Below are 13,795 nucleotides of genomic sequence, written 5' to 3'. Positions count from 1 at the left end.
TAAACCTTATTTTCAATAAGCAATCCTGAAAAATATTTGGGGGTGCTTAACTTTTTTCCAGGTGTGTATGTAATAGCCAGTTGTCAATTTTTATGTGTGTAACGCTCACATTATGAGTAATTTTAAAATTAAGTTGCACCATTCTTATTGATTTTTGGAGAGTGTATTTGAAAATTGTATATATTGTCTGAGTGTTTGATTGTTTTTCTTTTATGATGGGGGTGGGTTAGTGAACATAGCTCGCTGAAGGAAGGGCGGAGGCTCCATTTTTTATTTTTATAAAAGCACAATCCGTCATTTTTTGCGAGTTGGGGAAAGCTAGTAGTTACATAGTGATAAGTAGATTTGAAATATCTAGACAAATGAAAATACATAGGCAGCAAAAGAGGGAGAGATGAAATACATAAATAGTTGCAGAATAACTTAGGGTAAGAAGGAAAAGTTAAAGGTGATATATATGTGATAACGGAGCGATTTGAATTAATTGAGTAGAGAGAGAATAGAAACAATTATCGTAACTCAGCTGGAGAGGGAAATAATTGGATGCAAAGTACTTGGGATATAAAGGAAAAGCTAAAACAGGAAATGTAGAAAGTACTTGGGATATAAAGGAAGAGCTAAAACAGGAAATGTAGAAAGATTGGTTTTAGGAAAAAGAAATTGGAAATAAATGGTTACACTTAGAAAAACAACCAGGTAAATAAAGACATTAGGGCAGTGATTCTCAACCAGGGGTAAATTTACCACTTGGGGGTAAAAAATTACATGGCAGGGGGTAAATAATTGATGTACCTGATGATTGAATAATAATTCAATTAAATTTCATTTTGTAAAATGTGTGTGTGTCTGTGAGAGAGAGAGAGAGAGAGAATGCTAAGAATGTGTGTGTGTGTGTGAGAGAGAGAGAGAATGCTAAGAATGTGTGTGTGTGTGTGTGTGCTATTTTTGAGCAAAACCTGAATAATTATTTTTTTTTCTGACATTCTTGTTTTTCTGTCCCTTTATGATGGCTATGAATTTTTTGTATGGAAGTAAGGGGTAAATGGAGAACTACATCAAGCCGAGGGGGTTAATGATGGAGGAAAAGTTGAGAATCCCTGCATTACGGAACGAAATAAATAAAAAGGTGTTGTTAAATGAACCAATAAATTAGTAATAAGAAGGTCAGAAAGAGAATAAAAAAAGAACTGGCACAACGCAGATATTAGAGAAAAAAAGGAGAAATGAATTGTTACAGGCACCATTGAAAGTAACAGGAAACTGATTCTTTATGTGTAAAAACAAACAGAACGAGCGGAATGACTGTAAGTAAACAGAGACAGCTTTGGACAGGAAAGCAGCTTGAGAGAAATAGGAAAACAGTGTCTATAAAAATATCGATTACAAAAAATGTTGTAGGAGAGCCACTGAAGTGTTAAGATTGAGAGGAAACAGAAAACGATAGAGAAATAGAACAATTTGTGGAAAAAATTACTAAATTAAGACAATAAGATATGAATTTTATTCTGTTGTTTTCTATTTCAGGTGATGTTTCAGAAGATAACGTCGAAGACAAGTACGTAGAAAATAAAAACATTAATACAAGTTCATTACTTGTAGGTTTAACAACCTCGCATTTGCACTTTTGATAACAGCTTTCTTTGTGTCTAAAGGCACATAGAAATGTTTTGTTAGGGTTCTCAGAATATGGTGGTAATCTTAAACGAGCCATTATTCCTATATATAAATTTGCTTGTTTTTTTCATATTCATTAGTCTCCCAAATTGTACATTACTTAACAAAATACTTGCCGGAAATGTAATGTATTTTTTTTTGTCTTTTTTTTAATTCATAAGACATGCTCGTGTTTTTATATGAACTGTTTGGATGGATGTGTTAAAGCTGTTTATCTATGCATGGAAATAATCACAATCATACAATTTCTGGAATTATTTTCGTTGACATATTTTATCTAAAAATACTTTATTATTTGGGGTTTTGTTTAAAGTAATATAGTCATAAAGATTGTCCCCCCCCCCAGCAGCACAGCGGTATGTCTGCGGACTTACAACGCTAGAATCCGGGTTTCGATACCCGTGGTGGGCAGAGCACAGATTGTGTAGCTTTGTGCTTAATTACAAATAAAAAAACAACATAAAGATTAAATCTGTGGTATAGACTTTTTGTGACACATTGAAATGTTTCTAGCAGAATAGTGTACTATAGTAATTTATGATCAGTATTTTCTAGTGTTAGCAATATTAATGTTGCCCGGTGGGGCAGCGGTAAGTATTCGGACTTACAACGCTAAGTTCGGTGTCCGATTACCCCCTGTGGACACAACAGATAGCCAAGTGTGGCTTTGCTCTAACCAAACAAACAAATCACATAATTATTGTATTGACATAATGCTGCTTAAAATGTAATGTTAGCTTTTTAATAGACCTATGGTGTTTGTTAACTTTATATTCTGTAAACATTTTCAGTAATTTCTGGAAATTTAGCCTTTCATCATCTACAATATCGACTACTTATAATTCCAATGTATAGAAACTGTTGTTTTCAAATAACAGCAAAGAAATGCTTTAGAATCATTCTGGCTAAGCTGCAGATAAACATGAATTGTTTATACTTAATTATTTTTGATTCAGATTTTTCTTAATGTTTGATATCTGTACGGATGCTTTTAAGATCGTTATATGATCCACGGCTTATAAATATTTACAACACTAATTCAGACTGTTATTTTTATAATATCTAAGATATTAATGAATGCATGTCACAGGCAATGATATATCATTAATTTGATAATAAATCGAATCACCAATAGAACATGGCAAATTTTAATTAAGTTCATTGGTGTTAGCAGTTTTTATGTAGAATAAAAATATTAACAATCATATTCAATTCTTGGAAGATCATTTTAGAAGTCACTAATATAAAAGGATTATGTCACACTATTTCTTTAACTCAGATAGTATTAGGCTTAACTTAACAGAAACTTAATGACATGATTGCAAAATTGTTGATAAAATGTGTTTGCACACTAATACCCTCAGTGTCTTAGCACTAAAGTTCGAGTTTTGATGTCCGTGGTGGGCATAGCATTTTGTAGCTTTGCGCTCAACAAGAAACATACATAACTAATACTTGGAATATAAATTATTGTGGTGTTTGGTTGTGTTCACAAAAGAAACAATGTAGATTAAGTTTGTTCACTATTATGTTTATTATATTTTTTCTTGACGAGCTTGATATATCTTGACAGACAACATACAAGGCTTGAATAAAAATGAGTCAAAAGTTAGTTTGTAGTCCACTTATGTACTACAAAATACCATCTTCGGCTTTCTAAATAAACAAAAATGTAGGAGACTTAAAATTAGTAGTATGGCATCTTGTTTTATCAACCACTGTAATTATTGAATGCAAGATATAAAGATTAAATAACACAGAAACACGACGTAAGCGAATGCAAGTCGAAATTTATTTATTGAAATTTTATTCATTGTTTTTTAATGTAATGTGTGATCGACATATTATTCAGATACAGCACAATGTCCGAAGAAATGACCACAAACAAGAACGTGGATTCCAGTGATCCAGATCTTATCCCTTTGCGTGACTTTACAATGAGTAGGTTAAAGTTTTATTTCGATCAACACAGTTGTTTTTATGATACACAAAATATACTATACGTAGCGGTAAACGGACTTGTTCAAGTGAACATGGAATTTTACTGAAGAGCCTGATAAATGATAGATTGAAATTGCTTGTTAGAAAGAAAGAAAAGTGTACGAAATTACTAGAGTAAAAGGGTAGTCGAGAGAAATAACATATGTCAGTCAGGAAAATGATTGATAGGAGGTACGAAAGAAAGAAAGTTTAATGATGGAATTTAAGAAAATGCACTAGAAAGACATCATAACACAATGTAATATGTACTCGGTAAAATATTAGGAGATTTCTATTTACTGTCGTTATAGTTAATACATAAGATATGTGAATGAAATATCAAGCTTGAGGGGAAGAAAGCTCAGAAAGTATTTTTTTAGAACATATACATTGTTTAAAATGCCGTCACTGCAAATGTGATGGTAGAAAGAATGACAGATCAGAATATCTAAATTAATATCTCCATAATAATTCTAGTTCTTGATCTTATATGACTCTTTTAAATAGTCTGAGTAACTAATTTCTAGCTCTTAATTGCCTTGATTATCATCCAGTTACTAATTAAGTGAGTCATCAAAGAGTTTTAACGTATGGATCAAACAAAATCAAAATAAAGTTTTGATCATGTATATTATTGAGCTGTTTGTTAATCTATTTTGTATTTCCTCTTTTAGATTTGGAAAGAACCGATTTTACCAAGAAGAAAACACGATTTGTTGGCAAATATTCTTTTAATAATGGTATTATGCACTTTCATATGTGAATACAAATGCCCTTTTAATAATGGTATTATGCACTTTTCATCTGTGAATACAAATGCCCTTTTAATAATGGTATTATGTAATTTTTACCTGTGAATTCATATGGCCTTTTAATAATGGCATTATGGAATTTTCATCTGAGAATACAAATTCCCTTTTAATAGCGGTATTATGTAGTTTTCATCCGTGATACAAGTTATTGATTTTTTTTATTCTATGAATCAAATATAGCAAGCTCTTAAGATTGTTCGTGTTTATTAAAAGAACCTTACATTCTAGAGCGAGATATGTTAATAATCTCTCAGTTGGAGCCAAATAAACTCATAGCTCATAGAATGTGTAAAGTTAGAAAATATTCAAAAACGTAATATATATATATATATATATTAAAAACAAGTTACGTTGTCCAGACAGATCGATAGAAAAATTGTATTTTATATTTCGTCTTAAAGTTTTGATAATAATAATAATAATATTAAAAACACGCCGGCTTCCCAGCTATTTCATCGCTGACATGCTTAGGCAATACAATATAACTTTCAAAAAAAGCAGTACCACTTTTATTGAGTTGATTTCATACAAGTTTTTCTCTATATTTTCTACTTCGTTATACCTTGTGCTTTTCATAAAAATAAAAGTTTTCTTGCAGACAACAGAACATTATATCACGAAAAACGAAGAAAACACGATGAATACAGAGACACCATCTCTCCTGAAAGATTGCCACTGAAGAGCAGCAGATCTTTTAACGAGGTAAACTAATTTTAGTAGTCAATCTCGCAAAAATATATTTCTCTACTAGCAAAAGTTTTGACTCTGTTTTGGAAATCAGCAATAATGTAGAGTTTAAACAGATGTTATCACATTAAATATAAAACTGTTTGTTTGTTTTGTAATTAAGCACAAAGCTACACAATGAGCTATCTGTGCTCTGCCCACCACGGGTATCGAAACCCAGGTTCTAGCGTTGCAAGTCCACAAACATACCGCTGTGCCACTGGGGGGGGGGGGTGCAACTATAAAACCAGATTATTAAACGGAGTATATACCAACGGGAATAATTAAAGGGTCAACTTTTACAATCAGATATATCTTAATCCAAGTGAACAAGAAAGTTGAAATTCAACTGTATTTTATGATGATCATTTGTCCATTGCATTTCCCCTTTTAGATTATGAAAGAATGGATGTTACCAAGAAGAAAACACGATTTGTTGGCAAATGCCCTTTTAATAATGTTATTATGCACTTTTCATCTGAGAATACAAATGCCCTTTACTAGAATAGATATCTCTAGTTACATCCCCTGGAATATGAGTTCTCTCAAATTCGAAATATTCCGGTTTAGAACCTGACTGAATCAACATCTCCAAAAAGATCACATTTGGAAGAAATACATACTACTCAGTGACAAATGTTGGAAACGATGTTTTCACCCTCAGGGAATGCTTCTTGTCATTCTACTGATGTCACGAGGGATAATATCCCATCTTTTAGCCATTTCTCTGATGTCGCGTTGCTAGTTAAGACGTTGGCGTATATCGTGTCGAAATAAGTTCCAGTAGTATTCAATTGATTTAGATCAGGATTTCTTGATAGCATGTTAAGATCATGACAGTATAATAGCAGACATTATCTCGCATCATGATAAGGTCACAGAACGCTTTTACCTGTAGAAGGTCGTATAATTGGGTCTAATAACACATGAATACATCATTGAACAGTAAATCCGTCCCTTGGGAGGGTAGTAAGATTCGTGTGTCTCTTCATGCTGATAACTTCCAGCATCATAACTGAATTTCCCCTAAAAGCTCAGACTCAACAGTGCTGCAACGAGCATATCATTGATCTCAGGCTGTGATATGCTATTAAGTGTTAATACACAAAAAATCACTGTTTAGTTTTGGAGTTAAAAAGTATTTATAAGATCGACAGAATAGAAATAAAACAAGATTTGCTTGCTTCTTATGGTTTTCTACCCCATGTGTACCAGTGGCATCCCACAGTTCCTATAGTCTCCCTTAACACTACCCCTCCATAAAATGTTTTGACTTACGATGCTTGAAAAATGCTCATATTTGTCAGTGAGTCTCTACCCTTTTACTGTACACTACACGTTACTACATTTCAGTTAGTTTAATATTTGACAACATAGGAAATAAAACTAAAAGAAGAGTAAAAGTTCTGATTCTGTGTTTTAGCAGCTGGTCACCAAAGCCATTCGTTTTTCTGTTAAATTATATTACTTTGATAATTATAAAACCGGAAGTAGTTTTCACGCTATTACGTGTTCACTTTTTCAAGGACAGTGGCGGATTCTCGGATGAAGAACTACTATTTGAACCAGTAACCAGGTCTCCAACTGATAGTTCTCAACATAAACGTCAGCAGCTGAGGTCCTTGCAGTCTAAGCAATGGAGTGATGATGAAGACAGAAAGCAGATTGATCCTTCTGGTGCTCAGATTCATCGGAACACCAAAAACGTTGCTAAGTACCAGAGTGACAGGAAAAGATTATACAGAGAAGAGGGCCTCACTAATAAAACGTTACCAATCCTCCACAAGATGGACGCACCTCGAAAACAGCAAAGAAATTCCCGAAGGAATCCTAAAACAAAGAAAAGTTCTTCAGGAATTTTACAATAAAAGTTCGTTTACAATGTAAGTTGGTTTTCTATTAACTGAACAAGATGTTTAGATATCACAAATACCTAGTAGGTGTTGATCTAAAACAGTTACTTCTATCCAGAATTATCGGAGTTGAATATTACCTGCATTTCGGGACACAGATGCCTAAAACTGTTTCTTTGCTCTTGAAAAGAATGTTTGATGTCAGCGTTAGAAACAGTTTTAAAAGGAAACTTTACTAACTACAACAATTCTGTTTTGTGATGTTGTTCGGTTTTATTAAATTAAATGGAACTATAATTTGTAAATAACCGCAATGTGGCTAAACGACCAGATCAGACATCCCTAGAGTTCAAGTATAGCCGTTCCTAATTCTGAACTACCGATCAGAAAGTAGCACAAGTATCTGCCTTTTATATAATTTACTTTCTAGCAATGTATTTAATTTTTATTTCAATAAAATCCAAAAGATATAAATTAGATATGGTTAATTCATTAAAACCTGTATAATTAATGTATTAAAAAGGTAAAATGTAATACGTGTCTTTAGTATAGATAAATACTCTACTTATTACAAAAATGTTCGCGTCCGTTTTCACAGAAACGTTCTCCTCAATTCGGGGCTGTGGGTGCGTTATAAGAGTGACGAGCAAATCCCATTATTTGGTCAGAGTAGCCCAAGAGTTGGCGGTGGGTACTGTTGGGAACGGCATGTGTAGCTTTAGGCGAAAACTCTAAACAAATAAACGATTTCGGAAAGGTTAGATAAATATGTCTTACACGGAATGGCTAAATGTCTTCTAAGTTCCTTCGAGTTATGAAACATCTGTTGTAATAAATTTGCTTAACGTATAGCACCGAAACGCCAGGTGGTTATGGCACTCGACTCGCAATCTGAGGGTCGCGGGTTCGAATCTCTCTCACACCAAACATGCTCGCCCTTTCAGCCGTGGGGGCGTTTTAATGTGACGGTCAATCCCACTATTCGTTGGTAAAAGAGTAGCCCAAGAGTTGGCGGTGGGTGGTGATGACTAGCTGCCTTCCCTCTAGTCTTTCACTGCTCAGTTAGGAACGGCTAGCGCAAATAGCCCTCGTGTAGCTTTGCGCGAAATTCAAAAACAAACAAGCACCGAAACTGGCGAAGCGCGATCATACAGCAAATGTGATGAAACATCACAATATGACTGGAAATATGTTTAAACAGACATATCAACCAAACTTTATTGTAAGCCGGAGGCTTGAAATTCAGGACTGATGAGACAGACTAGGTAACCCATCGTATTTAATAAGTTAAAAATAAAATATCTTAATTATTTTGTGGTTTATTACAGTGCTTTATCTTATCTTTTTATTATTTCTTAGAGTTACAAAAACTATCATTTTCGTTTCTTTCATACTCGTTTGAAGACATAAATTCAGTTAAAGCATCAGTAAAACAATTACACGTACAATGATATACTTTAGTGTATTTTAATGGATAGCTATAAACGCTAAGTTTCGCTAAAGACTTTGAATAAATTGTTCAAAAATATTTTTAGCGTACAAATGTACAAATATTATGAGTGATTTTTCTCAAAAGGCGATTATAAACTTAAATATGAGAAAAAGTTCTAATAATGTTATATCCGAGAAAAGATTAACTTGAGTTGTTGAATAATTCTTCCATGGAATGAATTTCTAGTTGGTAATTTATTGAAATTTTTGTACTTCGAAATTATCTGGTTACTAAGCCTATTTAATTAAACCACTTTGATACTTTGATGTGTTCCGTATTACCTGTTCTCGCAGAGATATGAATCGGAAACTTTGTTCAAAACGAAAAATTCAAGTCTCGGAAATATTTTGTTCAACAAGATATTATATCAATATACGAAAATTTTTCCTTTTTTGCGATTCTTCTTCTTTTATGGAACTTAACAGAAGTCTTCTCTTGACTTTAGCATTACAAAGAATACATTTGTATAAATCAAATAAAAATGAGTTTGACATTTTAAAACTAGCTGTCTGATTATGTAGCATCTATTTGGGAAAATACATTAACTTTCATGCTGTTTGCCAATTTGCTAAACGTTTGTGATAGATTATTTATAAGCCTTGCCTTTAGCTTTTAACCTGCAACCTACTGTTAATTCTTTTTGTTATTGACTCCAAGGCTTTGCCATTTTGCGGGATGAAACAGTAAACCTGTATTTTCTCTTTTGTTTGACTTTAGATGAATTCTTGTCCCCATGGCAACTATAGGATGTCGACTCCGGTGTGAAGACAGCTTGTAATGTATCGAATACTGAATTACTTGAGATTTGTTGTAAAAAATGAAGAAACGCCAACATAACAAGAATACTTTAAAGTGGATGTAAATGCTTATGTTCATTTACAAGATATATATATATATATATAAAATATATAGATACTTACGTTGGAAATGTTCTTCAAAAGATTTGTTGTAGGTATAGTTGAAGCGTGAACTGTGATACCTCAAGCAAATAAAAAGAAAAGAAAACTCGATCATCAAAAACGACAATATTCTTGGTGAAAGTAAACTTGTTTTCAGCATGATCTTATCCATCAATAGGTTTGAACATCTTTGTCTGATAAATTTGATGGTTGTTTTGAAACAAATATCGGCTGTTCACGATGTAGTGTCGAGCGATTAATCGAAATTTTCATTAGATTTCGATTATTAAAAGAAACATCAAAATTGAACTTAAACGATTACTTTTATCTACATTTTGATTTTCGCCCTTTCAGCCGTGGGGATGTTATAATGTGGCGGTCAGTCCCACTATTCGTTGGTAAAAGAGTAGCCCAAGAGTTGGCGGTGGGTCGTGATGACTAGCTACCTTTCCTCTAGTCTTTCACTGCTGAATTACGGACGGCTAGCGCAGATAGCCCTCGTGTAGTTTTGCGCGAAATTCAAAACAAATAAACATTTTGATTTGATTAGTACACAAAAACGGAGTGCTGTTTATGTGTTCACTCACAAAGAAGCACTCAAATCCACTGCTCTCGTCATTATATTATCCCGCATATACAGGGGTTACAGAAAAAAACAATTAAACAAACATATTCATTCTCCTCAGTGTTGAACTGTGCACTAACAATACAGTGTGTTCAATAAATACATTAGGTTTGTTAACTTTCTTATGATACTCTTTCTTCGGTTATCTCTATTCCAGGCCATATCAGCGGGTCGGGTTAATTGATTATGTTTGATAAGAACTATGAGTACTTGCACATCAGGCCACTCTGGAATATGTACTTCTGGGGAACCAATGCAGGCACAAAGACATGTTCTCCAGTTTCAGGTCCCAAAATAATGTTGTTTGTTAGAAACAACGTGACAGTACTTCAGCATCCCCCCCCTTAATAAAAAACTTCTTAGTCAGTAATAGAAGGTAAGTGATAGCTTAAATATATAATATACAGACACACAAACTCTTTCACATTTAAAAAGCTAATTCGAAAATGTCAACAAGGCAGAGTAGCAAATTGCATTTATTTATCAATAAAAAATATAGGTTTTAAGACTACAATTCTTTATTGAACGACGTCTCGTATTAGTTACTTAGTTAATGGACATCAAGTCATCTATTCTTTTATTGTTATTTCTGTGCCTTTTTCCACATATGTTTCGAAAACTGATCTAGTTAACATAATCAATAATCGTAATCAGGGTTATTTATAAATATCGAATCGAATTGTAGAAGTGATACTTGCTTAGCACCATCATAAAAACGTTCTTGCATTATCCTTTATTGAAGTTATCCATAGAATGTTTATAATTATTCAAAGATACAATTGTGGAGCCAAAAACATGGATAAAAAAGCAAGTTAATTTCAAGACGATTTTAATACTTTTTATTTATAGAAATGTTCGAACATTACAATTCAGTGCTGCTAGTTAAGGACACTTAGTTCAATATTCACAGTTGATAGGTTTTTTAGAGTTATATATATATATTACAAAATATTTATGAATGTGTCTTATTATATATCCATAAATAATATCAAGCAATGAATTTCACACTTGTACATTACAAAACAAAATCACAAATTATATGTTTCAAAGCCCAAAATGCATTATTTAATGTTAACTTCTGATCAGAGCAAGCCATCTACTTAAAGCCAATCACAAAAATCAACCTGGTAATGAGCATAACCAATTAAATATACTTTTTTTACATTCTTACGCATAAAGATTAAAATACATTGCTTCTTCAGTTGGGTACTTCCAATGTTAACAATATTTTCGGCCATAAACCCAATAATATCTCACGAGGTTGGGCCATCTTAGGAGATTTAGTTTAGTCCTAAATATATGCATTAAGCTAACAATGCAAAACAATCTCTATAGTAAAAGTATCATAATAAAAATTAGAATTAAAAAGAATGAAATTAAATATTTTAAGTGATACTTTTAATGAAAGTAATAATAATAAAGAAATAACAAAGTAAATTTTACTTACGGGACACACACAAACACTAGGTGTTGACTTCAAATTCTGTCATAGAATTATAATAGATGTCAAATATATTAATGTCAGTTTTTGTTATAGTGATTTATATCTAAAAAGCTTACAGACTGTTAAAGAAGCTTTTCACTGGTTCTTAGACATTATTGGATTTTCCCATATTTGATTTCTAAATAGTTCATAATTACATCGAAACCATGTAGCTTTTTAAGGCAGATATTGTCAATCTTATAGAAAATAGAATTAGATATAAGTCGAGTACATTGTATCAAAATGAATTTGGAGCATCAGCACATTGCTGTAGTCCATGTCGTTATATCCGATCATGCTTTACCTGATGACCGTTTATATTTACAATAGTCCCACAGAGCAGTTTCCAATAGAAAAACATGTTCGTTGCATGTTTTGCACAATCCATCTAGTATGTGAGGACGACAGTTTTTCAGCGCCCGTTTCAGCAGTCCAATGTCACAGAGTGTATGAATATTTTGCGTCGGAAAGGACTGTTATATTTCTGGTGGCATCATACTGCCTACGATACGTCTAACAATGCCAAAATGTAATTCTGATACATGTCGTTCCAACACGAATTTATATTGGCTGTATTTGTCACATGGCCTGTTTATTCGAATTTTAGAATGACGTACTCAAATTATCAGTCCAGATATCTTATAACTAAAAACAATAAAGTATGAATCAATGATCTTATTAGTTCTAAATTTTTAGATTAAACAACCAGATGAAACTTAGTTATATCGAACTCATTATCTTTTATTGATTTCTTGCGCTACGTGTAAAATTACTAACCAATTTCTCATCTCCTTCAGTAAGAAGAAAATACGTGAAACAGGCATATTGTTTTGGCTATATTCTTTTTTCTTTTACTTCTTGCTTACTCTTCGTTGTAATAGTAATAAAAATATATCGGATTGTACCTTTTATTTACTATTACACTTTATTATTTTGTATAGACATAAGACTTGCGGACTTGCAACGCTATAACCCGGGTTTCGATACCCGTGGTGGGCAGAGCACAGATAGCCCATTGTGTAACTTTGTGCTTAATTAAAAACAAACAATGAAAAAAAGTAACTTCAGTCTTTAAGGAACTTGCTCTCACAATTATTTAATTTCTGTTCGAATATTGCTTTCATTTTTCAAAACTCAATATAATAAATCAAAATCAATAATCACTGTTTTAGTAAATGGTATCTTCATAAACTCGAGGAAATGTTTACCAAGAATTATCTTTTGTTGAACCGTGATTTCATACTGATATGCTTTTGTTTTTTGGTCTACAATTTGACTATTGTATTTATAAGACTAATTTGGAGTGAAAAACATATTTACTTTAACTTATCCACTTTTATTTTCTGCATGAGTTTGAGATTAGTTACAACTACTACTAATAAATCAAGCTGGATTAAAACACAACTATATCTTTGTAGTCTAACTCTGATCTACATGCTCTAACATCTTGCTTAAGAGAACAACACACCTAATCGAGAAAAATACATCTGTGAAACAGGATACCTCTAGCGCTAGGGATACACCACGCATCTATCAAAATGGTATTGCATTTTTTACGAGATGTAAATACCCGTAGAAAGGGGCTAGGCTTAGATGCTCATAATTAACTAAACACTAGGTTTTAATTCTGATCAAACATGGATGTGTAACTTTTACTGTAACTCTGCTAACTGTTTTAACTGGACAATTAAAAGATATAAAGGAATATAAAAATTCCAACATAGTAGCACCTACCCAGCCATTCTTACCGGATAACATATTTATTAGCTTTTACCGTTTATAGAAACAAGATTAAACAAGAAAGGTCGTTTAGAAAACCATTCGCTTCAAGTATGCTCAAAGGGGTAACTTTTCAGTATTAATTATATGGACAGTGTTGAAAGATATGAATCGGGAATATTAAAAACAAATGTAGTAGCTTATCAATATTAATTAATTAATGGTACAATGTTAAAAGATATAAATCGCGAATATAGAAAATAAATGTAGTAACTTTTCAATATTTATTAATTAATGGTACAATGTTGAAAGATATGAATCGCGAATATAAAAAATAAATGTAGTAACTTTTCAATATTTATTAATTAATGGTACAATGTTGAAAGATATGAATCGCGAATATAAAAAATAAATGTAGTAACTTTTCAATATTTATTAATTAATGGTACAATGTTGAAAGATATGAATCGCGAATATAAAAAATAAATGTAGTAACTTTTCAATATTTATTAATTAATGGTACAATGTTGAA

The 13,795-nt window shown here is 32.4% G+C and overlaps 1 protein-coding gene across 1 annotated transcript in view; it reads left to right on the top strand.

Annotated features, from left to right (window-relative positions):
* LOC106472622 overlaps positions 1-7,060 on the top strand; it is a 42,433-nt gene extending 35,373 nt beyond the window's left edge. The window contains exons 10-14 of the mRNA XM_022402091.1: positions 1,525-1,555; positions 3,527-3,615; positions 4,329-4,394; positions 5,065-5,168; positions 6,719-7,060. Coding sequence (XP_022257799.1) covers positions 1,525-1,555; positions 3,527-3,615; positions 4,329-4,394; positions 5,065-5,168; positions 6,719-7,060 — 632 coding nt within the window. The remainder of the gene's footprint in view (positions 1-1,524; positions 1,556-3,526; positions 3,616-4,328; positions 4,395-5,064; positions 5,169-6,718) is intronic.
* The last annotated feature ends 6,735 nt before the right edge of the window (positions 7,061-13,795 follow it).

This window comes from Limulus polyphemus, unplaced genomic scaffold (assembly GCF_000517525.1).
Source record: "Limulus polyphemus unplaced genomic scaffold, Limulus_polyphemus-2.1.2 Scaffold122, whole genome shotgun sequence".
Taxonomy (NCBI): Eukaryota; Metazoa; Arthropoda; class Merostomata; order Xiphosura; family Limulidae; genus Limulus; species Limulus polyphemus.
This window is presented reverse-complemented; position numbering and strand designations above follow the sequence as displayed.